General features: G+C 39.7%; 3 protein-coding genes and 2 non-coding genes across 7 annotated transcripts in view; 2 read left to right on the forward strand and 3 right to left on the reverse strand.

Annotated features, from left to right (window-relative positions):
* Positions 1–10,319, reverse strand: part of LOC100556463 (protein HIRA) — a 45,517-nt gene extending 35,198 nt beyond the window's left edge. Inside the window, exons 1-3 of the mRNA XM_003225118.4 lie at positions 9,912–10,319; positions 1,605–1,667; positions 234–344 (exon numbers count right to left, since the gene is read on the reverse strand). Of these exons, the coding sequence (XP_003225166.1) occupies positions 234–344; positions 1,605–1,667; positions 9,912–9,948 (211 nt within the window). The 5' untranslated portion in view covers positions 9,949–10,319. The remainder of the gene's footprint in view (positions 1–233; positions 345–1,604; positions 1,668–9,911) is intronic.
* Positions 269–24,286, reverse strand: cxh22orf39 (chromosome X C22orf39 homolog). Of its 3 annotated transcripts, XR_009999985.1 has the most exons (5): positions 23,975–24,283; positions 21,891–22,058; positions 21,424–21,589; positions 1,605–1,667; positions 269–344 (listed from the first exon to the last, which is right to left on the reverse strand). XR_009999985.1 is itself a non-coding variant. In XM_062958346.1 (4 exons), exons 1-3 carry the CDS (start codon positions 23,996–23,998, stop codon positions 21,464–21,466), a joined length of 318 nt encoding a protein of 105 aa, XP_062814416.1. In that variant the 5' UTR covers positions 23,999–24,286; the 3' UTR covers positions 16,701–16,852; positions 21,424–21,463. The 3 variants fall into 3 exon arrangements, 2 of the variants coding, with proteins under 2 accessions (XP_062814416.1, XP_003225168.1); XM_062958346.1 differs by lacking the exons at positions 269–344; positions 1,605–1,667 and adding an exon at positions 16,701–16,852 and having other exon boundaries at positions 23,975–24,286; XM_003225120.4 differs by lacking the exons at positions 269–344; positions 1,605–1,667 and having other exon boundaries at positions 20,507–21,589; positions 23,975–24,273.
* Positions 15,519–20,521, forward strand: mrpl40 (mitochondrial ribosomal protein L40). The gene is made up of 4 exons (XM_003225119.4): positions 15,519–15,676; positions 17,848–17,931; positions 18,137–18,292; positions 19,839–20,521. The coding sequence occupies exons 1-4, from the start codon at positions 15,624–15,626 to the stop codon at positions 20,146–20,148; spliced, it is 603 nt and encodes a 200-aa protein (XP_003225167.2). The 5' UTR covers positions 15,519–15,623; the 3' UTR covers positions 20,149–20,521.
* On the forward strand, positions 19,641–19,728 carry mir5452 (microRNA mir-5452). The gene has a single exon (NR_130052.1). It is a non-coding gene; the product is annotated as a microRNA mir-5452 (primary transcript).
* Positions 23,762–23,845, reverse strand: mir5408a (microRNA mir-5408a). The gene has a single exon (NR_130009.1). It is a non-coding gene; the product is annotated as a microRNA mir-5408a (primary transcript).
* Positions 24,287–25,269: the final 983 nt, after the last annotated feature.

Genomic DNA, 25,269 nt, shown 5'->3' on the forward strand with positions numbered 1-25,269 from the left:
GGAAGGAAGGAGAAGCTGAAGGGAGAGAAAAGGAGGCTGAAGCAGCTTTGTTTTCGCCTCACAAGGCAGCGGCAGACAGAGACTTGCTAGTGAGATTGTAAACAACACAAATATAGCGTCCCTACTTTGCGGATTTTCACTTTTTGCGGGTGGTCCTGGAACGTAACCCCCGCAATAAGTGAGGGAACACTGTACATCCGAAAAGGATTGGTGAAAGACCCACATCACCATACCTAAATGATTGTCCATCTGACAAAGCATCTTGGGCACATTCTCATTCTTTTCGTCTTCCTCTCGGACGACAGGAGCCATGTTCCATATCACAACTTTTCCAGAATCCTCTCCTAAAAACACAGGGAAATCAAGAAGTTGACAAAAGCACGTCCTCAGAGAATGCTACATCTTATATTCTCGACTCTTGCATGGTGCTGTGATCCTAGGGATTTCCAGGCCTGGGGTGCAATAGTTCTGCAGAAACACTAAACTTGGCAGCACAACCCCTCATCCATGCCTCTACGTTCATACAACAAAAAGAAAAGAAAAATAAAGTCCTAATTAGAGGGAGAGGAATAATTGTTTTTATCCAATTGCTGCCAGTTAGAAGGCTAAGATCTGCCCACTTGGTCTCCTAGCAACCCACTCAGTCCAGGGGACAGGCAGAGTTAGGCCTCACTTAGGCCTCTTCCACACTGCCTATAAAATACAGATTATCAGATTTTAACTGGATTACAGTATATGACAGTGTAGACTCAAGGCCCTTCCACACAGCTATATTACCCATTTATAATTTATATTATCTGCTTGGCACTGCATTATCTTGACTCCACACTGCCATATAATCCACTTCAGTGTGCATTTTATACAGCTGTGTAGAAGGGGCCTCATATAATCCAGTTCTAAGCAGATAATATAAGATTATAAATATAATATGTAATAATTACTGTGATATAATAATACAGAGCAATATAATCTCTAAAATCAGGGCAGTAAATAAAGAGCAACACTCTGAAAGCATAAGCCACAGCAACGCGTGGCCGGGCAAAGCTAGTGTAATAATAAATAGAGTAAAATAATAAATGCAATAATAATAATAATAAGAGCAGAGTGAAATAATAAATTTATTATTATTAATAATAAGAATAGAGTAAAATAAATGTAATAGTAGCAAAAATAATAAAAGAAAATAATAAATGTAATAATACCAATAATAATAGAGAAAAATAATAAATGTGCCATATATTCTCCAGTACAAGCTGACCCAAATATAAGCCAACCAGGACCCTTACCCAAGTATAAGCCGAGGGGGGTTTTTTCAGTCTTAAAAAAAGGGTTGAAAAACTAGGCTTATACTTGAGTATCTACAGTATGCTCTGATGTTTCATTGGGCCCCATTTACACGACCATATCATACTATGTAACACAATATTTGTTCCTGGGTTATAAATGTCATTTCCTAATTGGTTCTATCATAAAAACATCAAAAAAGTTTATTAAACAGTGTAATCCAGTTTCTGAATCCAGGTTATCTGCTTTCAGAAACTGGATGATATGCCAGTGTAGATCCATCTTTAGAGCGTTCCAAAGAGAGATACCGACAAACGTACCTTGCCCTCCCGTTGCAAACTTGGTCCCATCTGGATGAATGTCAACTGAGAATATTGGCTTGCCTGAACAAAAACAGGAAGAGGAAAAGAATATTGTGAGCCTGAAATACAATGAATCAAAAAACACATCAAGTTACAGGTAAATAAACTAATAATCCAGCTATTGCTTTGCCAACCCAATCCAAAATAACAGCAAGTTGGCACGGCATGGCGGAAGAAGGACGGTTTCATTTTTCCTGGAAATAGCCACAATTGTAAAGCATTGTTGGGTTGTTGTGAGGTCCTCACAATGCCTGCCATAGATGTGGGTGAAACGTCATGAGAGAATGCTTCTGGAACATAGCATGGTACCGGATATAAGAACATATGACAACAAGTCTTGACATCGGATGATGAGAGAATGTGTCTGCTTTGCTACAGAGGTCATTTAGAACTTTTAAAATTTTAGATGATGTGTATAATATTTATTTATTATTATTTATTTCCATCATTTCTATCCCGCCCTTCTCACCCGAAGGGACGCAGGGCGGCTTATAAAACTGGCAGAATTCAATGCCAATGCATGACAATACAAAAGAATAAAACATAAGCAATTAAATAGAGATTTAAAATAATACAAAATACTTGAGCCATTCATCCACAAAACCTTGTACATAAACCTTAACCCAGACCGAGTCAAAGCCAACTAAACTTATTCATAATACGTAATAGTTGAATAATATTAATAGTAATAATTAATATTAATAATTAATGATATTAATATTATTAATAATAATACAGTAGAGTCTCACTTATCCAAGCCTCGCTTATTCAAGCCTCTGGATTATCCAACGCATTTCTGTAGTCAATGTTTTCAATACATTGTGATATTTTGGTGCTAAATTCGTAAATACAGTAATTACAACGTAACATTACTGCGTATTGAACTACTTTTTCTGTCAAATTTGTTGTATAACATGATGTTTTGGTGCTTAATTTGTAAAATCATAACCTAATTTGATGTTTAATAGGCTTTTCTTTAATCCCTCCTTATTATCCAACATATTCGCTTATCCAACATTCTGCCGGCCCGTTTATGTTGGATAAGTGAGACTCTACTGTATTTGTTTGTTTCAGTACATGTCCACCATACATGATAATACGATCCAATATGGTTTTTACATTTCCAACAGGTAGATTCTTCTGATTTGTTTTTAGATTGAAAACAAGGTGGGTTCTTTTTTCCAGCCATAGTAGTATTTTAGGACACACCAGTTATATATAATCACACCAGATATATATATATATATATATTCTGCAAGGAAAAAGGAGGCTTGTTTGCTACTGAGACTGAATGCTCTGCCTCCTGGGAACATGCCTTTCGCGCCTCCGAGTGTTTGCCTTGTGTGAAATGATCTCAATTCTTGCCCAGGAGAAACACTTCCACGGACACTGAAAAGACACTGAGAGTTTTCGCCACGGCGGCAGCAAATACTCCAGAAGTCACTTGAGACATTTGTTTCCCCCTCCGTCGTCTTGGATGGGGCTCAAATCACCAAACGCATAGAGCGTATTATCTATGTCATACACCCTGACAGCCACTTGTCTATAATTAGAGATTACGGCAACCAGACCGCAGACACTTTCGTTCTCCATGAAACAGGATACGGCCAGAATGCCAGTCTCAGTGTTTGCATTCATCTATCTACCTGTCGGCATGTAGCGGAAGTATTTGCAGAATTTTACTCGCTGTCAACTATCTATATATATAAAAGAGTGATGGCATCAGGGCAATGGACAAAACAACAAAACTACAGGCCCCCCCAACCTCTAAATTTGACAACACAACCCATCATCCATGGCTCTAGGTTGATACAACAAAAAGAAAAGAAAAATAAACTCCTAATTAGAGGGAAAGGAATAATTGCTTTTATCCAATTGCTGCCAGTTAGAGGGCTAAGCTCCGCCTACTTGGTCTCCTAGCAACCTACTCAGGCCAGGGGACAGGCACAGTTAGGCCTCACTTAGGCCTCTTCCACAGATTATCAGATTTTAACTGGATTATATGGCAGTGTAGACTCAAGGCCCTTCCACACAGCTATATAACCCATTTATAATCTTATATTATCTGCTTTGAACTGGATTATCTTGACTCCACACTGCCGTATAATCCACTTCGGTGTGCATACTAAACATAAAGACAACCATACAACAGACATTCAATACCACCACTACCTCAACAATTTCTCACCAACACCACCAGACAACGCCACAGCAACGCGTGGCCGGGCACAGCTAGTGTATATATATAAAAGAGTGATGGCATCAGGGCAGCAGACAAAACAACAAAACGACAGGCCACCCAACCTCAAAATTTGACAACACAACCCATCATCCACAGCTCTAGGTTGATACAACAAAAAGAAAAGAAAAATAAAGTCCTAATTAGAGGGAAAGGAATAATTGGTTTTATCCAATTGCTGCCAGTTAGAGGGCTAAGCTCCGCCCACTTGGTCTCCTAGCAACCTACACAGCCCAGGGGACAGGCACAGTTAGGCCTCAGGCCTCATATCATGTTAAGACTCCGCCAACGACAAGGCGGCATCCGATCGCGGGATTATTATTATTATTATTATTATTATTATTATTATTATTATTATTATTATTGCTGCACCTAATCCGACTCTATGTGAGGAACACAGGAAGCATCAGCTTTGGTGCACCACTCCCCGCCTTCCCTGATCTATGGCTGCAGATAAGATTTCCCGATGATTCACCTTCTCTGATATGACCCAGATCCTGAAATCAAAAGGAGAACAGTTCAAATGAAACTGATCCTCGTGAACTTGGGAGTGGGGGTGAAGGGTGGTGCTGTGTTTCCTTTTCTTCCCATTCAACAAGTCAGTGCAACAGTATTACTTCCGTTGGCTTGTCTTGATTTTCAGAAGCAAAATAAGCAAGGACACCCAAAGAGCAAATATCAGCAAGGCCAACAGTATCCTTGAAAAAGGCTGATATTGGAAAAGGTGGCCATGGCGTAAAACAATTGAAAGCTGGCAACTGATAAAGGTCTGACTTATCCCAACCCTGGTTGCGTTGATAGGGTTTGTTTACCTATATTGGCAAGCCATTCTTGTGTGATCCAACCTACCATCTGTTTCACGGCGAGTGGAAATATTACAAATTGAGGATTTAGAATCAATTGTCTAAAATGTAGCCGGGATGGAGTCATCCCATAGACCTTCCCCAATCTTGAGGACCACATCTAGAAAGGTCCCATCTCAAGCACGAACCTGCTGCCATCTTTAATGCTCACCTTTTGGGGCTAAATGACCTTGCCAAAAATAAGGTGTGCATTAGATTCACATCATACGGTCCTCTTAGTACTGAGCCAAAGTTCCTCACAAAAAACCTGGGAAAACATTGACTCCAGTATAAGCCGAGGGTGGGAAATTTCAGAAATAAAAACAGATACCAATAAAATGACATTAATTGAGGCATCAGTAGGTTAAATGTTTATGAATATTTACATCAAGCTCAAATTTAAGATAAGACTGTCCAACTCTGATCAAATCATTATTCTCATCTTCTTCAATGTAAATGTGCTTATGTATCCTTTTAATAATAATAGAGTAAAATAATGCATATAATAATAATGAATACAGGAAAATAATACATGTACAGTAGACTCTCACTTATCCAACGTTTTGGATTATCCAATGCATTTTTGTAGTCAATGGTTTCAATACATCGTGATATTTTGGTGCTAAATTTGTAAATACAGTAATTACTACATAGCATTATTGCGTATTGAACTACTTCTTCTGTCAAATTTGTTGTCTAACATGATGTTTTGGTGCTTAATTTGTAAAATCATAACCTAATTTGATATTTAATAGGCTTTTCCTTAATCTCTCCTTATTATCCAACATATTCGCTTATCCAACATTTTGCTGGCCCGTTTACGTTGGATAAGTGACTCTACTGTAATAATAAATAGAGTAAAATAATACATGTAATAATAATAATAAGATCAGAGTGAAATAATAAATGCATTAATAATAATAATAGAGTAAATTAATACATGTAATAATAATAATAATATCAGAGTGAAATAAATAATGCATTAATAATAATAAGAATAGAGTAAAATAAATGTAATAGTAGCAATAATAATAGAGAAAAATAATAAATGTAATAATACCAATAATAATAGAGAAAAATAATAAATGTACCATATATTCTCGAGTATAAGCTGACCCAAATATAAGCCAACCAGGACCCTCACCCGAGTATAAGCCGAGGGGGGCTTTTTCAGTCTTAAAAAAAGGGCTGAAAAACTAGGCATATACTCGAGTATATACAGTAATCCAATGCTGCCCTGAAATTTAGTGCGACTTTAAAATGCGCTGTTCTGCCCACCTTTTGTGTAATAATATTTTGTTTAGAATGAAATAGCTGATATATTGTGTTGTTAACAGTAACAGAGCGCTCCGATTGTGCTCAGATGCTTTGATTTTACATCCTTAAGATTCTAAAACATGGAAAAATGGGAGAGATGCTACGCGTTGGAACCAACCAGATAGATCTCAGTCAATGTTCTAGAAATCTCTCCTCGCATTTGAGACATTATGCACAGTGTCCCCTTCCGAATTCAGCTCATTTATTTCTGCCAACAATATCTGGATTTATGCCATTGCTCTTCAGTAACAAACCGAACACCAAAGGCGAGTGTACAGCAGCCTTTGGCCTTTTAAGTCTGAAACCTGAAAGTTGCTGCCAAATAAAAAGGCCTCAAAGATATTAAAGGTATCTCAAAGGCGGAAAGCAGTGGAAAACACGTAACAAGGCCGATCCTATAAGGGACGGCGGCTGCGGCTGGATGCCTTCAAGTCCTTTCCAAGTTATACTGGACAAGCTTAGTTCCTTGGGATGGTCGTCGCCTCTCTGTCTTGGAGGCCGAGAGAGTACGACTCGCCCAAGGTCAAAGCACAAGGAGTCTCAAACCTCTGGGTTCTTCAACGCTTTCCCGCAATCCCTTGGAATCCTCCTTTCAACCCTGATGGAGAGAAGGGATGCTCTGCAAAGGATTAGAAGTCGGCAGAGGCCGGACCGGACCCAAGAGAATCCAAATGGAAAAAAGGAGAGCTGTGGCTTAGAGGGAGAAAACATCCATTCCTCCGGAAGGAGAAGGCACCTGCTTTGCTTTGCTCCAGACCCACCTCTGATCCTTTTCAGTGGGGGGCGGATTAACAAAGGAGCAAAGCCACCCGACTGCAACTACCAATCAAATCTGTGCAAGTTTACACAAACACATATATTTTAAACTATATGTACGTATGTAATCGATGTGTATGGATGTGTGTATATATATATAAACGTGTGTGTGTTTTTAATCTATGTGTATTTTAATCTATAAATATGTATGTATGTATGTGTGTGTATTTTGAATCTATGTGTATTTGGTTTTTTTTAATTTTTTATTAGTTTTCTTAAAATACAGTAGAGTCTCACTTATCCAACATAAACGGGCCAGCAGAACGTTGGATAAGCGAATATGTTGAATAATAAGGAGGGATTAAGGAAAAGCCTATTACACATCAAATTAAGTTATGATTTTACAAATTAAGCACTAAAACATAATGCATTTTAATCTATGTGTATTTGTACGTATGTATACGTATGTATGTGTACAAATGTGTGTGTATTTTAATCTATGTGTATTTGTATGTATGTATGTGTATAAATGTGTGTGTATTTTAATCTATGTATGTATGTTTATAAATGTGTGCATATTTTAATCTATATGTATTTGTACGTACTACACATGCATTTTAATCTGTGTGTATTTGTACGTATGTATGTGTATAAATGTGTGCATATTTTAATCTATATGTATTTGCACATACAACTACACATGCATTTTAATCTATGTGTATTTGTACGTATGTATGTGTACAAATGTGTGTGGATTTGAATCTATCTGTATTTGTATGTGTGTATGTGTATATATGTGTGTAGACATGTATGTGCGTATATATATATATGTGTGTGTGTGTGTGCGTGTTTTTAATCTATGTGTATTTGTATGTGTGTATGTGTATAAATGTGTGCATATTTTAATCTATACGTATTTGCACGTCCAACTGCACACGCATTTTAATCTATGTGTATTTGTATGTATGTATGTGTATAAATGTGTGCATATTTTAATCTATATGTGCTTGCACGTACAACTACACATGCATTTTAATCTATGTGTATTTGTATGTGTGTATATGTATAAATGTGTGTGTATTTTAATCTATATGTACTTGCACGTACAACTACACATGCATTTTAATCTATGTGTATTTGTACGTATGTATGTGTATAAATGTGTGGGTATTTTAATCTATGTATGTATGTATGTATAAGTGTGTGCATATTTTAATCTATATGTATTTGCACGTCCAACTACACATGCATTTTAATCTATGTGTATTTGTATGTATGTATGTGTATAAATGTGTGCATATTTTAATCTATATGTACTTGCACGTCCAACCACACATGCATTTTAATCTATGTGTATTTGTATGTATGTATATGTATATATCTGTATATATGTGTGTCTACACATACATATGTATATGTATGTATGTATGTATAAATGTGTGCATATTTTAATCTATATGCATTTGCACGTCCAACTACACATGCATTTTAATCTATGTGTATTTGTATGTATGTATGTGTATAAATGTGTGCATATTTTAATCTATATGTATTTGCATGTCCAACTACACATGCATTTTAATCTATGTGTATTTGTATGTATGTATATGTATATATCTGTATATATGTGTGTATACACATACATATGTATATGTATGTATGTATAAATGTGTGTGTATTTTAAACTATATGTACTTGCACGTACAACTACACATGCATTTTAATCTATGTGTATTTGTATGTATGTATATGTATATATCTGTATATATGTGTGTCTACACATACATATGTATATGTATGTATGTATAAATGTGTGTGTATTTTAAACTATATGTACTTGCACGTACAACTACACATGCATTTTAATCTATGTGTATTTGTATGTATGTATGTATATATCTGTATATATGTGTGTCTACACATACATATGTATATGTATGTATGTATAAATGTGTCTGTATTTTAAACTATATGTACTTGCACGTACAACTACACATGCATTTTAATCTATGTGTATTTGTATGTATGTGTATAAATGTGTGCATATTTTAATCTATATGTATTTGCATGTCCAACTACACATGCATTTTAATCTATGTGTATTTGTATGTATGTATGTATATGTATATATCTGTATATATGTGTGTATACGTGTGTGTATATGTGTGTGTATTTTAAACTATATGTACTTGCACGTACAACTACACATGCATTTTAATCTATGTGTATTTGTATGTATGTATGTGTATAAATGTGTGCATATTTTAATCTATATGTATTTGCATGTCCAACTACACATGCATTTTAATCTATGTGTATTTGTATGTATGTATATGTATATATCTGCATATATGTGTGTATACATGTGTGTATATGTGTGTGTATTTTAAACTATATGTACTTGCACGTACAACTACACATGCATTTTAATCTATGTGTATTTGTATGTATGTATGTGTATAAATGTGTGCATATTTTAATCTATATGTATTTGCATGTCCAACTACACATGCATTTTAATCTATGTGTATTTGTATCTATGTATATGTATATATCTGCATATATGTGTGTATACATGTGTGTATATGTGTGTGTATTTTAAACTATATGTACTTGCACGTACAACTACACATGCATTTTAATCTATGTGTATTTGTATGTATGTATGTGTATAAATGTGTGCATATTTTAATCTATATGTATTTGCATGTCCAACTACACATGCATTTTAATCTATGTGTATTTGTATGTATGTATAAATGTGTGTGTATTTTAAACTATATGTACTTGCACGTCCAACTACACATGCATTTTAATCTATGTGTATTTGTATGTGTGTATGTGTATATATGTGTGTAGACATGTATGTATGTGTGTGTTTTGAATCTATGCTCTTTTCTGTTTGTGACTGGGTCGTGCCCTGCCTGGAGGCGGGTGGTAAAGACCATGGATCATGAGGATGAGAGAGGCTGAAAAGGACCATCCTGGGCATGGGCATGCTCTGGCTGGAGCCACCTGCAAGCGGGAGCCAAGGCACAAAAGCAGCCCCCTCCCTCCCTCCCTCCCTCCCGCCGCCCCAATGCCACTCTGCCCATGCTCAGAGGCGCTCACCGTTGTGGTTGACCCAGGCGGGCTTCAGGAGCTTCATCTTCCCCCTGGCCTTCCTCCTCCTCCGCCTCCTCTTCCTCCTCCTCCTCCTCCTCCTGGCCTCCCTCGTCGTCGTCGCCTTCCCCCCCTCCTCCTCCTCCTCCTCCTCCTCCGCCTTCCTCCTCCGTCTTGGGGACAACGGCGAGGAGGGAGCAGCAGGAGGAGGAGGGGAAGGCGAGCCGGGCAAGGCGGGCGCCGCTAGGCAGGAGACGGCGACGGCGCCGCCCTCAATGCTGCTGCCGGGCAAGCCCTGGGATGGGGCTCCTCCGCGGCCCCCTCAGGCCCGCGCCATGCCTCCCGCCTCCGACGATGCCTCTTCCCGGCCGCATCCCCCGCGGCTCCCCGGCAACGCCGGAAGTGGGGCGCCCAGGTCCCCTCGCCTCACCCGCCCGGCGGGAAACAAGCGGCCTCAAGAAGGAGGGCCGCCTCCAAAAAGGCACACCCAGAGTCTTCCTCTTCTCCACCTCCCGGCAACTACCCTGTTTCCCCGAAAATAAGACATCCCCAGAAAATAAGACCTAGTAGAGGTTTTGCTGAATTGCTAAATGTAAGGCCTCCCCCGAAAGTAAGACCTAGCAAAGTTTTTGTTTGGAATTATGCCCGCCAAGCAGAACACCACAGTTGAAGGGAGATGTTGACAAGCTGGAAAGCGTCCAGAGGAGGGCGACTAAAGTGATCAAGGGTCTGGAGAACAAGCCCTATGAGGAGCGGCTTAAAGAGCTGGGCATGTTTAGTCTGCAGAAGAGAAGGCTGAGAGGAGACATGATAGCCATGTACAAATACGTGAAGGGAAGTCATAGGGAGGAGGGAGCAAGCTTGTTTTCTGCTGCCCTGCAGACTAGGACGCAGAACAATGGATTCAAACTACAGGAAAGGAGATTCCACCTGAACATCAGGAAGAACTTCCTCACTGTGAGAAGGGCTGTTCGACAGTGGAACTCTCTCCCCGGGGCCGTGGTGGAGGCTCCTTCCTTGGAGGCTTTTAAGCAGAGGCTGGATGGCCATCTGTCGGGGGTGCTCTGAATGCGATTTCCTGCTTCTTAGCAGGGGGTTGGACTGGATGGCCCATGTGGTCTCTTCCAACTCTACTATTCTATGATTCTATGACCAGAGCATGCAGGAACGGTAAATGTACGTACCATAGAAATAATGGTAGTAACAAGAAATTCTTGATAGGATTCACAGTTTGTCTGGTTATGCTGGTTTGTGATGACAACTACTGTACAGTATATAATAAACATTCATTTCTTTTGTTCAACAATAAATGTGAATTCTTCTTCATGGAAAAATAAGACATCCCCTGAAAATAAGACCTAGAGCATCTTTGGGAGCAAAAATTAATATAAGACACTGTCTTATTTTCGGGGAAACACGGTACCCTGTTTCCCCGAAAATAAGACATCCCCAGAAAATAAGACCTAGTAGAGGTTTTGCTGAATTGCTAAATATAAGGCCTCCCCCGAAAGTAAGACCTAGCAAAGATTTGTTTGGAATTATGCCCGCCAAACAGAACAACAGAGCATGCAGGATCGGTAAATGTACGTACCATAGAGTGTTGTACATGGAAATATTAGTTCAGTAGAGTCTCACTTATCCAAGCTAAACGGGCCAGCAGAAGCTTGGATAAGCGAATATCTTGGCTAATAAGGAGGGATTAAGGGAAAGCCTATTAAACATCAATTTAGGTTATGATTTTACAAATGAAGCTCTATGAGGAGCGGCTTAAAGAGCTTGGCATGTTTAGCCTGCAGAAGAGAAGGCTGAGAGGAGACATGACAGCCATGTACAAATACGTGAAGGGAAGTCATAGGGAGGAGGGAGGGAGCTTGTTTTCTGCTGCCCTGCAGACTAGGACACGGAACAATGGCTTCAAACTACAGGAAAGGAAGGAGATTCCACCTGAACATCAGGAAGAACTTCCTCACTGTGAGAAGGGCTGTTCGACAGTGGAACTCTCTCCCCTGGGCTGTGGTGGAGGCTCCTTCCTTGGAGGCTTTTAAGCAGAGGCAGGATGGCCATCTGTCGGGGGTGCTTTGAATGTGATTTCTTGCTTCTTGGCAGGGGGTTGGACTGGATGGCCCATGAGGTCTCTTCCAACTCTACTATTCTATGATTCTATGATTCTATGAAAACATGATGTTATACAACAAATTTGACAGAAAAAGTAATTCAATACGCAGTAATGTTATGTTGTAATTACTGTATTTACAAATTTAGCACCAAACTATCATGATGTATTGAAAACATTGACTACAAAAATGCCTTGGATAATCCAGAGGCTTGGATAAGTGAGGCTTGGATAAGTGAGACTCTACTGTAGTAACAAGAAATTCTTGATAAGATTCACAATTTTTCTGGTTATGCTGGTTTGTGATGACAACTACTGTACAGTATATAATAAATGTTCATTTTTTGTTCAACAATAAATGTGAATTCTTCTTCATGGAAAAATAAGACATCCCCTGAAAATAAGACCTAGCACATCTTTGGGAGCAAAAATTAATATAAGACACTGTCTTATTTTAGGGGAAACAGGGTAGAAGAGAAGAACTTTGGAGAATGCCACGCTTCTCCCCAAAGAAACAACAACACTCCCTTCCTTCCGCTATTGCCACAGCCATAGGAAACCATGGAGCTCGGGATAGTTACAGCTCCAGGATAAAAAGCTCTCTCTGAGGATCCTTCCACACAGACATATATATAACCCAGGATATCAAGGCAGGAAACCCCACAAGATCTACTCCAGGGGTCCCCAAACTTTTTATGCAGAGGGCCAGTCCACAATCCTTCAGACTCTGGAGGGGCCGAATTATCATTTGAAAAAAAAAATACAAATTCCTATGCATACTGCACATGTCTTATTTGTAGTCCAACAACAACAACAACGAAAGAATACAATATTTAAAAATGAAAACAATTTTAACCAACATAAACCTATTAGGATTTCAATGGAAAGTGTGGGCCTGCTACTGGCCAATGAGATAGTCAAGTTAATTAGGATTGTTGATGTTGTTGTTGTGTGCCTTCAAGTCATGTCAGACTTTGGCCGAGCCTAAGTCTAAAGTTAATTATTTATTTACTGCATTTATTTACTACATTTATATCCCACCCTTCTCACCCCGAAGGGGACTCAGAGCAGTTGTATGTACATACAATATATTATATTATTAGCATAACACAATATTAGCATTATATATTACTATATTGAACTATACCACTATACTATTATATAATATGTAATATATAACATATAATTAATATTATTATATGGTATTACTATTAGTATTATATTGTATAACATAAGATTACTATCAATATTATATGTATCTACAATTTATTATATTATTAAAACTGAAATAAAAATATTATATTATAAAACTGAGGGTGGGGGCCAGGTAAATGACCTTGGAGGGCCACATCCGGCCCCCGGGCCTTAGTTTGGGGACCCCTGATCTACTCTGAACTGGGATATCTGAGTCCACACTCAGATCATGTGGGATTTTCTGCCTTGATATTTATTTATTTATTTACAGCGTTTATATTCCGCCCTTCTCACCCCGAAGGGGACTCAGGGCGGATTACATTACACATATCAGGCAAACATTCAATGCCTTTGAACATAGAACAAAGACAAGACAAACATAAGCTCCGAGCGGGCCTCGAACTTATGACCTCCTGGTCAGAGTGATTCATTGCACCTGGCTTGCTCTCCAGCCTGCGCCACCGCCCAGGCGATATTCTGGGATATACCCTGTTTCCCCTAAAATAAGACATCCCCAGAAAATAAGACCTAGTAGAGGTTTTGCTTTTTTTTCCGTGTCAGGAGCAACCTGAGTTGCTTCTGCTGTGAGAGAATTGGCCGTCTGCAAGGAGGTTGCCCAGAGGACATTGTCCGGATGTGTTGATGTTTTTACCATCCTTGTGGGAGGCATGGAGCTGGAGCTGACAGAGGGAGCTCATTCGCGCTCTCCCCAGGTGGGATTCGAACCTGGCAGCCTTCAGGTCAGCAACCCAACCTTCAAGTCAGGAGGCTTTCACCCACTACGCCGCCAGGGGCTCCTAATATCTTGGATAATAAGGAGGGATTAAGGAAAAGCCTATTAAATACATCAAATTAGGTTATGTTTTTTACAAATTAAGCACCAAAACATCATGTTAGACAACAAATTTGACAGAAAAAGTACTTCAATACGCAGTAATGTTATGTTGTAATTACTGTATTTGCAAATTTACCACCAAAATATCATGATGTATTGAAAACATTGACTACAAAAATGCATTGGATAATCCAGAATGTTGGATAAGCAAGTGTTGGATAAGTGAGAGACTACTGTATTTGCATGTACAACTACATGTGCATTTTAATCTATGTATGTTTGTATGTATGTATGTATATGTACAGTAGAGTCTCACTTATCCAAGCCTTGCTTATCCAAGCTTCTGCTGGCCAGTTTATGTTGGATAAGTGAGACTTTACTGTAATAATAAAACTTTATTTCTATTCTGCCCTATCTCCCCAAGGGGACAGGGCAGATTCCAACATACAATGGCAAACATTCAATGCCTCTGTAAACAAACAATACTGACATAAAATCCCAGAGAAACTCTGCATATAAAAATCACGTTAAAACCTAACATCAAATTAAAGCCTAACATCAGTGAATTAAACCTAACATCAATAAATTAAACTGCACGTACTGCATCAGTTCCAAAGGGTTTGCTGATATCAATGGCTATATTTCAGGGGAAGGTATTGTCATTAACTACAGCTGTGGAATGTAAAAATCTATGTAAAATCAATGTAAAATCTACATTGAACTGGGTTATATGGAAGGAATGCGATCAGTTATAAAACTATAATAATAATAAAATTTTATTTGTATTCCGCCCTATCTCCCCAAGGGGACAGGGCAGATTCCAACATACAATGGCAAACATTCAATGCCTCCGTAAACAAACAATACTGACATAAAATCCCAGAGAAACCCTGCATATAAAAATCACATTAAAACCTAACATCAAATTAAAGCCTAACATCAATAAATTAAACTGCATGTACTGCATCAGTTCCAAAGGGTTTGCTGATATCAATTGCTATATTTCAGGCGAAGGTATTGTTATTAACTACAGCTGTAGAATGTAAAATCAATGTAAAATCTACATTGAACTGGATTATATGGCAGTGCGGATTATATGACCTTTCCAGATAGCTATATCACCCAGAATATCAAGGCAGAAAATCCACAAGATCTGCTTTGAACTGGGTTGTCTGAGTCTCTCTTTGCTTAAGAAAACCCTGTGACATTCACAAGGTCGCCATAAATCTGCACATGGGCCGGGCTATAAAATGCCTTTAATCCGATTTAAAACCAATGGGAATGGTTTCCCAGTCAAAACACTGGGACTCAAGTCAGTCCCAGGGAACGCCCTTTGGAGTAAAAATATTCCCAGTATCAAGGAGAGGAAACAAAACAAAGCGGATCCTAAAACAAGGTATATTTCCCTCGCCACGCGGTATGGATTCCATCACAGAGCGCGGCATCCGGAACGTTACTTTTAGGGCTCACGTGAGCGGGGAGGGGAACTAATTGCTAGGGACGCGTGTGCACCGCCGGAAGTCTTCCCCCTCCGCGGAACTGAAACGGTTAAAAAAGGCGCTGGAAGATTTTCGGCGGGATGATGTCGGCCTTGTGTTTCGCTCGGATCGGGGCGGGAAGCGCTTCCTTGAGGTAGGCAGGCGGTGCCGGGAAGCGGCCTTGCTCTAAAGCTTTTTTCCAAGCAGGAAGGGAAAACAAATTTTTCCCCACTTCCAAGGACTGCAAGAACAGGCCAGGCCTCATCGTGCAGTTTGACCCCACTTTAAAGGTCATGGCTCCATGCTATGGAATGCTGGGAGTTGGAGTTTGTCAAGGAATAATAATAATAATAATAATAATAATAATAATAATAATTGTATTCCTTACCCGCCTCTCCATGTGGCTCAAGGCCTTATCAAAGGACAGCTCCCATTTCATAACATTGAGCCAGGGCAGTTCAAGTGAGGTCAGGCTGCATTCATTCACCCTTCCACACAGCTTAAGATCTGCTTTGAACTGGAATATATGGCAGTGTGGAGTCACATAACCCAGTTCAAAGCAGATCTTGTGGGATTTTCTGCCCATCCCAGGATCTGATCCCAGTTTATCTGGCAGTGTGGACTCATATAATCCAGTTTAAAGCAAAAAACCTGGGATCAGATCCTGGGATATAGGGCCTGTCTGGAAGGGCCATAGGCCCCTTCCACAGAGCTGTATAAAATCCTCCGTTATCTGCTTTGAACTGGTTTATATAGCAGTGTGGACTCAGGGCCCTTCCACACAGCCATATAACTCAGAATATCAAGACAGAGAATCCCACAATATTTGCTTTGAACTGGTTTATATAGCAGTGTGGACTCAGGGCCCTTCCACACACCCATATAACCCAGGGCACTTCCACACAGCCATATAACCCAGAATATCAAGACAGAAAATCCCACAATATCTGCTTTGAACTGGTTTATATAGCAGTGTGGACTCAGGGCCCTTCCACACAGCCATATAACCCAGGGCACTTCCACACAGCCCTATGTTCCAGAATATCAAGACAGAAAATCCCACAATATCTGCTTTGAACTGGTTTATATGGAGCCCCCGATGGCGTAGTGGACTAAAGCCTCATGACTTGAAGGTTGGGTTGCTGACCTGAAAGCTAACAGGTTCGAATCCCACCCAGGGAGAGTGCGGATGAGCTCCCTCTATCAGCTCCAGCTCCATGCGGGGACATGAGAGAAGCCTCCCACAGATGGTAAAAACATCCAGGCGTCCCCTGGGCAACGTCCTTGCAGACGGTCAATTCTCTCACTCCAGAAGCGACTCAAGTTGCTCCTGACATGAAAAAAAAACTGGTTTATATAGCAGTGTGGATTCGGAGCCCTTCCACACAGCCATATACAGTAGAGTCTCACTTATCCAACATTCGCTTATCCAACTTCCGGATTATCCAACTCAGTCTGCCTTTTAGTAGTCAATGTTTTCAATACATTGTGATGTTTTGGTACTACATTCGTAAATACAGTAATTACTACGTAGCATTACTGCGTATTGAACTACTTTTTCTGTCAAATTTGTTGTATAACATGATGTTTTGGTAATTCGTAAAATCATATTCTAATTTTATGTTTAATAGGCTTTTCCTTAATGCTTCCTTACTATTCAACATATTCACTTATCCAACGTTCTGCCGGCCCGTTTATGTTGGATAAGTGAGACTACTGTAACTCAGAATATCAAGGCAGAGAATCCCACAATATCTGCTTTGATCTGGTTTATATAGCAGTTTGGACTCAGGGCCCTTCCACACAGCCATATACCCAGGGCGCTTCCACACAGCCATATAACCCAGAATATCAAGGCAGAAAATCCCACAATATCTGCTTTGAACTGGGATACTGGGATTATGATCAGCACATCTGGAAAGCTGTATTTTGTCTTCACTACAAAGACCAAAGCTTAGCTACTGTCCATGACTCCGGCTGAAATATACACCATGACATTATTTGTGCCTTACAGTGTGTATTTCTTCCAGTCCTTGTGTAAGAGAAGGGATTGTTTTAAGTTGCCTTCAGCATGGGGATGGACAAAGTGCAGTCTTACGCATAGCCTAGTCTAAATTAAATAAATTGCAGTCCAATATTAGTAAGGCTACAATTTGTTCAAGTATTACATATCCAAGACTCAGAGAGTATTGGGGGAAGTTTACTATGCCAGAGAACACCTTCAAGAAGTACCAGTTGCTTCTGCTGCGTATCAAAAATTTGCAAACCTTTGGTCATTATTTAATCTGTTTCAACCCCTCTTATATTTTTGTATTAATTCTTTAGTTCTCAGTTAATCTGGAACATTCAGCACCGAGCAAATCACTGGCAGTCTTCACTTCTCGGACTGAGGGCTGCTCTCCCCATGAGGTAAAATGTCATTTAAATTGCAATTTTTAGGCCAGCTTTAGAATTTTCCTTTTCAACTGCACTGACACACTATTCAGCCTTACTTTCCCTGCATGAAAACATTAAGCATAAATATTTACAGATTCCTGGTGTCTGGAAATGTGGACCGTTGTTATATTTTTGTGTGCAGTTGCTACAAGTGTGCCCCCTTTCCCCCCTTCATTAGAGCAGAACCCAAGAAAAAAAAGAAGGTGGATCCAAAGAGAGAAATTGCCATACGGGACCGTATGAAGAAGAAGATTAAAAAATTGGAAAAGGCTCCCCAGGAATTGATTCCCATTGAAGACTTTATAACACCGTTCCGATTCATGGATGAAACAAGGTGATGATGGGGAATACCTAGCAACTAGGGAGCTAAAATGTTTAGTTTTCAAGAAATTCATTCAGTTTGTAGATCCAGTATTTGTTTCATGCAAAGGCAAAACAGATTTGCCATTTTTTTTGCGTGGGTTATCGCCCTTTAGTTTGTGGTTTCTGGGAGTGTGGCTGAATGAATGTTTCAGCAAATGTGTGGGTCCATTTGTTACGATTTTGATTATGTTTATGATGCTTATTTATACCCCGCTTTTTAAAAATGTTGTGGGATCCTATCATGTTTGAGTTTATCAATTTAATGTGTAATTTGGCTAAGTACAGGGTGTTTGAAAAAGAACTCCCTAGTTTTAAGTATAAATACATTAAAACTAGGGAGTTCTTTTTCAAACACCTTGTATTGTCTCACTGGCCAGGTCTCTCTGAGGTTTTTTTCAGCCGCTTTTCAGTCGTACTTGGAAATGGCAGGGATTTAATAATAATAATAATAATAATAATATTCGTATCACAAAATCACAAGTCGAACACTTCACACAGTCCTAAATGCTTGGGAAGTGTTCGACTTGTGATTTTGTGATACGAAATCCACCATATCTATCTTGTTTGCTGTGTCATACTATGTTGTTGTGTCAATAATAATAATAATAATAATAATAATAATAATAATTTACTCTATTTATACCCCACCTTTCTCAGCCCCGAAGGGGACTCAAGGTGGCTTCACATATAGGCAACTATTCAATGCCTTAAAACAACATACAGTTAAAAACATTTGAATTAGAAATTAAAATGAATGCATATTAAAATATTTTAAAACATTACATTCACTGTTAAAAATCATGCTGTCCACAATCATAATCCTGGCCATTCCAGTAGTCATTATTATCATCATGTTTATGATGCTTATTTATACCCCGTTTTTTAAAAATGTTGTCTTTCTCAGTTTAATGTGTCATTTGGCTAAATATTGTCTCACTGGCCGGGTCTCTGTGGGGTTTCATTCAGTCGCTTTTCAACCGTACTTGGAAATGGCATGGATTGAATTTAGAGCTTTAACAGGAAAAGCACACATTCTGCCAACTGAGCCACCCATGTGACAAAAAGTTCAGGAATTTGGCCCTCTAGTGATAAGGTCTGGATTTATATCAGCTCTTGGTAGATGTCCAGAGTGTATTAAATATAGGTTAGATTATACCGCTTAGCTCCAGAAACAGATGTTACATAATGCAGTACAGGGAATGTTATATCCCAGGAATCTTCAGTGATGTGTCAAAATGTAACTCGCATCTAATGCTTCCTCTTTTCAGAAGACTTTCTAGGTTACTTTGGCTCAGTAAGTCATTGCATCTCCTAAAACGGAAGGGGGGCACCTTTGGCCCTCCTGTTGCTGCTGGAGTCCAGCTCTCAATCCAACAACAGCCGGAGGGCTGGAGGTTCCCCACCTCAGGTCTGAAACAAGGAGAGAAGCTCAGGAATGCAGCCGGGTTTGTACCCTTTTCTATTCAATTGGCCCTAAGGACAGGGTGCCAACTCTGTCTGTTTTTCTTCTCTGTCAGGGTGCGAGACATCTCTCCCCTGTCCTTTGAGGAAAGCGAAAGACGAGCACTGCTTTTGAAGAAGTGGACAGTGTACAAGCAAGCACAGAACAAGGCAGAGATGAAGGCAGCCAAGGCCCTGATGGAGGCCCAAGAAGAGGCCTTAAAAGAACTACGCCTCGAATCGGAGGAGCTGTATCAGGCAGCTATTCAGCAGGATGAAGGGCTGTTTCCTTTTGAGAGGCAGGAGCCGACCCACACACCGCCGGTGTCAAAGTATGAGGCTCCCGAAGGGAGGTGCCATGACATCACTAAAGTTTATACCCATTGACACCAAAGGTTGCGAAGGGACTGTTGGAAGTCGCTTCATTCGATAAATAAATACAATCACAGTAGACTGGAAAGCAGTCTGGTCACCCACTGGTTCTGAGTAAGGCAAATCGTGCCTGAAGCAAACAAAACTGAAGGGAATGTGTATCGTTTTTAGAGTGAAGTATATTCTAGACACTGATAATCCAGTTCTTCCTGGACAAACTGCGCGCTAAAATGTTTTTAAGACCCAACCCTCCATAATTTCCTTTCTGGCTCATGGATGTCAGTGTGGGATCCTATTATGTTTGGGTTTTGTCATTTCCTTTGGGGTATCCTGAGAGCTATTGAGCAGGATGCTCATTTAAAAAATAAAATCCTTGGGAAGAAATACATATGTTTATTTGTCAGAAGTGAGTTAAAATCATACTGTTTTTGTTTTGTTATGCGTTCGATCAAATACAGTACATTCAATTCTTTGTTTGCCACCTTGTCTCTAATACAGATTTTCCCCCCTACAGACTGAGAAGCCTTCTAAACAATTTGAAAATGGTATTTTCTAGAAATGTGAGTGCTCATTTTGAAGTGGTGGGTTGCTTTATGCTCTTCCTGCTTTTTGGAGAGAGAGAGAGAGAGAGAGTCTTCAAAAATGTTCTTATCACTTTGCTGTGGACATTTCTTTAAGCAGAACTTTGATCAGTGGTTCCCAAACTTTAGTCTTCCAGATATGGACTTCAATTCCCAGAAGCTCTAACTGCCTTAGCCAACAGTCAGGACTTCTGGGAGCTGAGGTCCAAAACCCTGAAAGGACCAAAGTTTAGGAATCACTGGGTTAGATCTCTCAGGAGTACTGTGTTTGTTCACAATACCGTGCCCATATTTTCCTCAGGATACACTTTGATTTGTCTGTGTCAACTTCATCAACCCAGAATCAAATGAACAACTGTGCGATTTCAACACACAAAACAACTGCACATTGCAATATCTATAGAAACCCTCTGAGCTCTTTTCAGATATTCATCTGGCTATGGCTCAACTATGGATAAAAATGATTTTTAGAACCATTTTCTGACCAAGGAAACAAGGCAAAGTGGGGTTTAAGACTGTCTGCAAAGCCTTGTAAACAATAAAAATGCTGTGACAAATCTCACGTCCAACTATATTAACACAACACCACACACAAAGATCAGGAACAGGTCTATTGTAAGTACAGGCCCAAACTAAAATGAGGTATATGATTTACAGGAGCATGGATTTATGTCCAGGAATTGTCCCGTACAGTACAGTTTTGGGATACCTTTGAAGAGACATCACATCCGTCTCAAATCTGGGCTCTGTCACTTTGGCTTGTCTTCATCAAGGGGCAAATACCAATCCGCCGGAGGGCTTTTTCTCAGGGTCCACACTGGAGCATGCTTCTGCTTCTCTGCAATCCGCTCCCTTTCGCTGTTACATAGGGCATCCTAGAAGAGATCAATTCAACTATTAATACTTAGATGCCCTTTACAGCAGAAAAGTCATGGGTGGGGTACAATAAAAAGGCACCTGAGCACATGATAATGTGGGACTTCTGTGATTTTATCCTATTTTTTCCCAAGACTCAAGGCAGCTCATGGCATTGAAGACAACAGTAAGTTGAGATGTGAAAATATAAAATGATAATAAGACACTGTAGAGTTAAAAACAATTGGAAATAACATCACTAAACGGATTTTCTCTAAACTATGGAAGGAGTTGGTACAAATCTCTTGCTGCACAGCATACCTTTGCCACCGTGCTTTTGGTTTTCTCCCACGCTCTGCAATTCTGGTAGTCTCTTTTCCACTGTGCACAGGAAGGTGTCTCCCCGTATGTGTAGTAATGGTGGAAAAGGTTCAGAATGCTCTTGCACTGTTTCCATTCGGACCAGTAATCGTCACAGGCTCGTGGGGGCTGCCAGAGACAAAGAGCAAGAACTCACTTCTAGTTAACTGCAGCAAAATATTGCTATGTCCTATGCTCTGGAATATTACACACACACACACACACACACGCTTTCCAGACTTTTCCTCTGGCAGTCACTGTATAGTCACTTATAAGCCTAGGAAGCTCTAGACGTCTCCTGGAAATGCCGAGGAAACTGGAAGTAAAAACATTCAAATACACATTTTACAATACAAGTGCTGTCAGCTTGCATGCTTATGATGTTTTGGTATTTACTTACAGTCTAGAGCAGTGGTTCTCAACCTGTGGGTCCCCAGGTGTTTTGGACTACAACTCCCAGAAATCCCAGCCAGTTTACCAATAGTTAGGATTGCTGGTAGCTGAAGGCCAAAACATCTGCTATAGAGGAAATTCTCCTTAGTTTTAAGGGACTTGGATACAAGTCCATAAAAGACTGTAGACTTCACATTTCTCAGGTAAGGTAAAGGTTTTCTCCTGACATTAAGTCTAGTCGTGCCCGACTCTGGGGTTTGGTGCTCATCTCAATTACTAAAGAGCTGGCGTTGTCCGTAGACACCTCCAAGGTCATGTGGCCAGCATGACTGCATGGAGCGCTGTTACTTTCCTGCTGGAGCAGTACCTATTGATCTACTCACATTTGCATGTTTGCAAACTGCTAGGTCGGCAGAAGCTGGGGCTAATAGCAGGAGCTCACCCCGCTCCCTGGATTTGAACTGCCAACCTTTTGGTCAGCAAGTTCAATAGCTCAGCGGTTTAACCCGCTGCGCCACTGGGGCCTCCATCATTTCTCAACAGTGCCATAAGAAAGCATACAACATTTCTGGTATCTTTCTAGCATTCATACTAAAGAAGGCAAAGACGGTGAATGCACAATAGAATCTTCAAAATAAAATAGAGACGCGTCTCGATGTGCGAAGTATGTGGATCTCCTGGTAGAAAAGAAACAGCACATTTCAACCAAGACTACTATAAATGCTGTAAATAAATAAATACTCTTAAGGAGATTATATATAAACATATACCGAGCAAGTGAATACATAATGATACAGTAGAGTCTCATTTATCCAAAACTCACTTATCCAAGGTTCTGGATTATCCAATGCATTTTTGTAGTCAATGTTTTCAATATATCATGATATTTTAGTGCTAAATTTGTAAATACAGCAATTACAACATAACATTACTGCATATTGAACTACTTTTTCTGTCAAATTTGTTGTATAACACGATGTTTTGGTGCTTAATTTGTAAAATCATAACCTAATTTGATATTTAATAGGCTTTTGCTTAATTCCTCCTTATTATCCATGATATTTGCTTTTCCAAGGTTCTGCCGGCCCGTTTAGCCTGGATAAGTGAGACTCTACTGTAATAATAACCTATATAAAAGTCAAGTTATATATGTGTACATCTATACATCTGTTTTGAGACATTAAATAGTTACCAATATGTAAAGCCGCCTTGAGTCCCCTTCGGGTGGAGAAAGGCGGGATAAAAATATCACAAATAAATAATATAAATAAATTGGACCACTGTGTGGCTTGATGGATCTGGACCAAACTTGGCACGCAGAGCCTCCATTGTCCAAATTAAAATAATTGGAAGGGTTGGAACTAACATAGAGAGAGCATAAAGGCCTTGCTTCCTTCCAGGCTCTGCTTGAGGCCTACTGTTGCCAAGGCGGGGTTTCTAGGGGGTTGGAACTTCAACTCCCAGAAGTCTTAGCCACTCGGAGCTACGGCTAAGCATTATGGGAGATAGAGTCCAAACCCTCTGAGGGAACCACGCGTCGCCTCCGTCGACGGCTCGACACTTCCTTACACTCAAAAGAAACTTTCGGGTTTATTCGTGATGAAAAACAGACAAAGACAAAGAAGCCACCCCGAGTTTGAAAGCCGCCTCACCCGCCAGGCCTCCTGGTCAGCCATACTGGTACCTCCGCTGCCTCTAATTGGTCGAGCGAGCCGCCTTTCAAAAGGGAAACTCGCTCACAACCCGCCCCGCTGCGTCTAATTGGTCGAGCGAGCCGCCACTCGAAAAGGGAAACTCGCTAACCACCCACCCACTCACTCATTCCGCCGCCTCTAATTGGCCGAGCGAGCTGCCATTCAAAGGTGTAACGCACTTGACACACAGCTGGTGTGGGCAGGTCCCGCGGCAATTACAAAAGGAGCTGTCAAAGTAAAGGGCTCTTGTTTCAACGCTTCGCTCGACTTCCGGCTCCCTTGCGAAGTTCAAAAAGCTGAATCCTATACTGCACTTCCGTCCAGGTGTTTTGGACTTCAACTCCCACAATTCCTAGCTTGAGCAGCTGAGGGAGAAAAGGAAGGGACCTGAGGCTGTTAGGAATGGTGGGAATTGAAGTCCAAAACCCCTGGAGGGAGGGCCCAAGTTGGCCCACTTCTGTCTGCTACACCTAATATTTTTTAAACAAAAATATTATTATAATCGACAGTAATATATAATATATTGTATATGCATATTATATTAATATTATTTTGTAATGCAATATAATACTAATAATACAATATAATAATATTAATTATATATTACATATTACATGTAATATTATTAATAATATTACAATATATAGATATAGTACAATATGGTCATTTATTGCCAGTATTGTGCTATGCTAATAATATTGTATGTAAATTTAATTTGTAAGCTGCTCTGAGTCCCCTTCGGGGTGAGAAGGGCGGGATATAAATGTATTAAATAAATAAATAATTTCAATATTTAATCATATCCAATAATTATTTTGTCGGGAGCATTTCAAGTAATTTGAAAGTGTGGTGAATAGTTCGATTGGTCCAAAATGACTACGCTCAATATTACGAGGGTACTTTCTTGCCAAAGTCATTTAATTTGTTTTAACCGTTTTGTGTAAATGTTTTATGTTTAGAATTGTATATAGCGTTGAATGTTTGCTATTCGTGTTTTTTCGGGAGCCGCAATGAGTCCCTTCGGGAAGAAGGGAGGGGTAAAAATAAAATGGCATCAGCATTATCATTATTATTATTATATTGACACAACGACATTGTATTATTATTATTATTATTATTATTATTATTATTATTATTATATTGTATGACACAGCAAACAAGATAGATATGCTGGATTTCGTATCACAAGATCACAAGTCGAACCCTTCCCAAGTGTTTAGGACTGTGTGATTTATTATTATTATTATTATTAT

This window comes from Anolis carolinensis, chromosome X (genome assembly GCF_035594765.1).
Source record: "Anolis carolinensis isolate JA03-04 chromosome X, rAnoCar3.1.pri, whole genome shotgun sequence".
Classification (NCBI taxonomy): Eukaryota; Metazoa; Chordata; class Lepidosauria; order Squamata; family Dactyloidae; genus Anolis; species Anolis carolinensis.

Bases quoted from the DNA above. Each gene is read 5' to 3' on its own strand.
- mrpl40 (XM_003225119.4), top strand. From the start codon at position 15,624: ATGATGTCGGCCTTGTGTTTCGCTCGGATCGGGGCGGGAAGCGCTTCC. The intron at 17,932-18,136 runs GTAAAATGTCAT...CCCCTTCATTAG, and splicing joins AGGGCTGCTCTCCCCATGAG to AGCAGAACCCAAGAAAAAAA. The intron at 18,293-19,838 runs GTGATGATGGGG...CTTCTCTGTCAG, and splicing joins CGATTCATGGATGAAACAAG to GGTGCGAGACATCTCTCCCC.
- cxh22orf39 (XM_062958346.1), bottom strand. From the start codon at position 23,998: ATGGCTGACCAGGAGGCCTGGCGG. The intron at 22,059-23,974 runs GTGAGGCGGCTT...TGTCTCTGGCAG, and splicing joins CTGACCAGGAGGCCTGGCGG to CCCCCACGAGCCTGTGACGA. The intron at 21,590-21,890 runs GTATGCTGTGCA...GATCTCTTCTAG, and splicing joins CCAAAAGCACGGTGGCAAAG to GATGCCCTATGTAACAGCGA.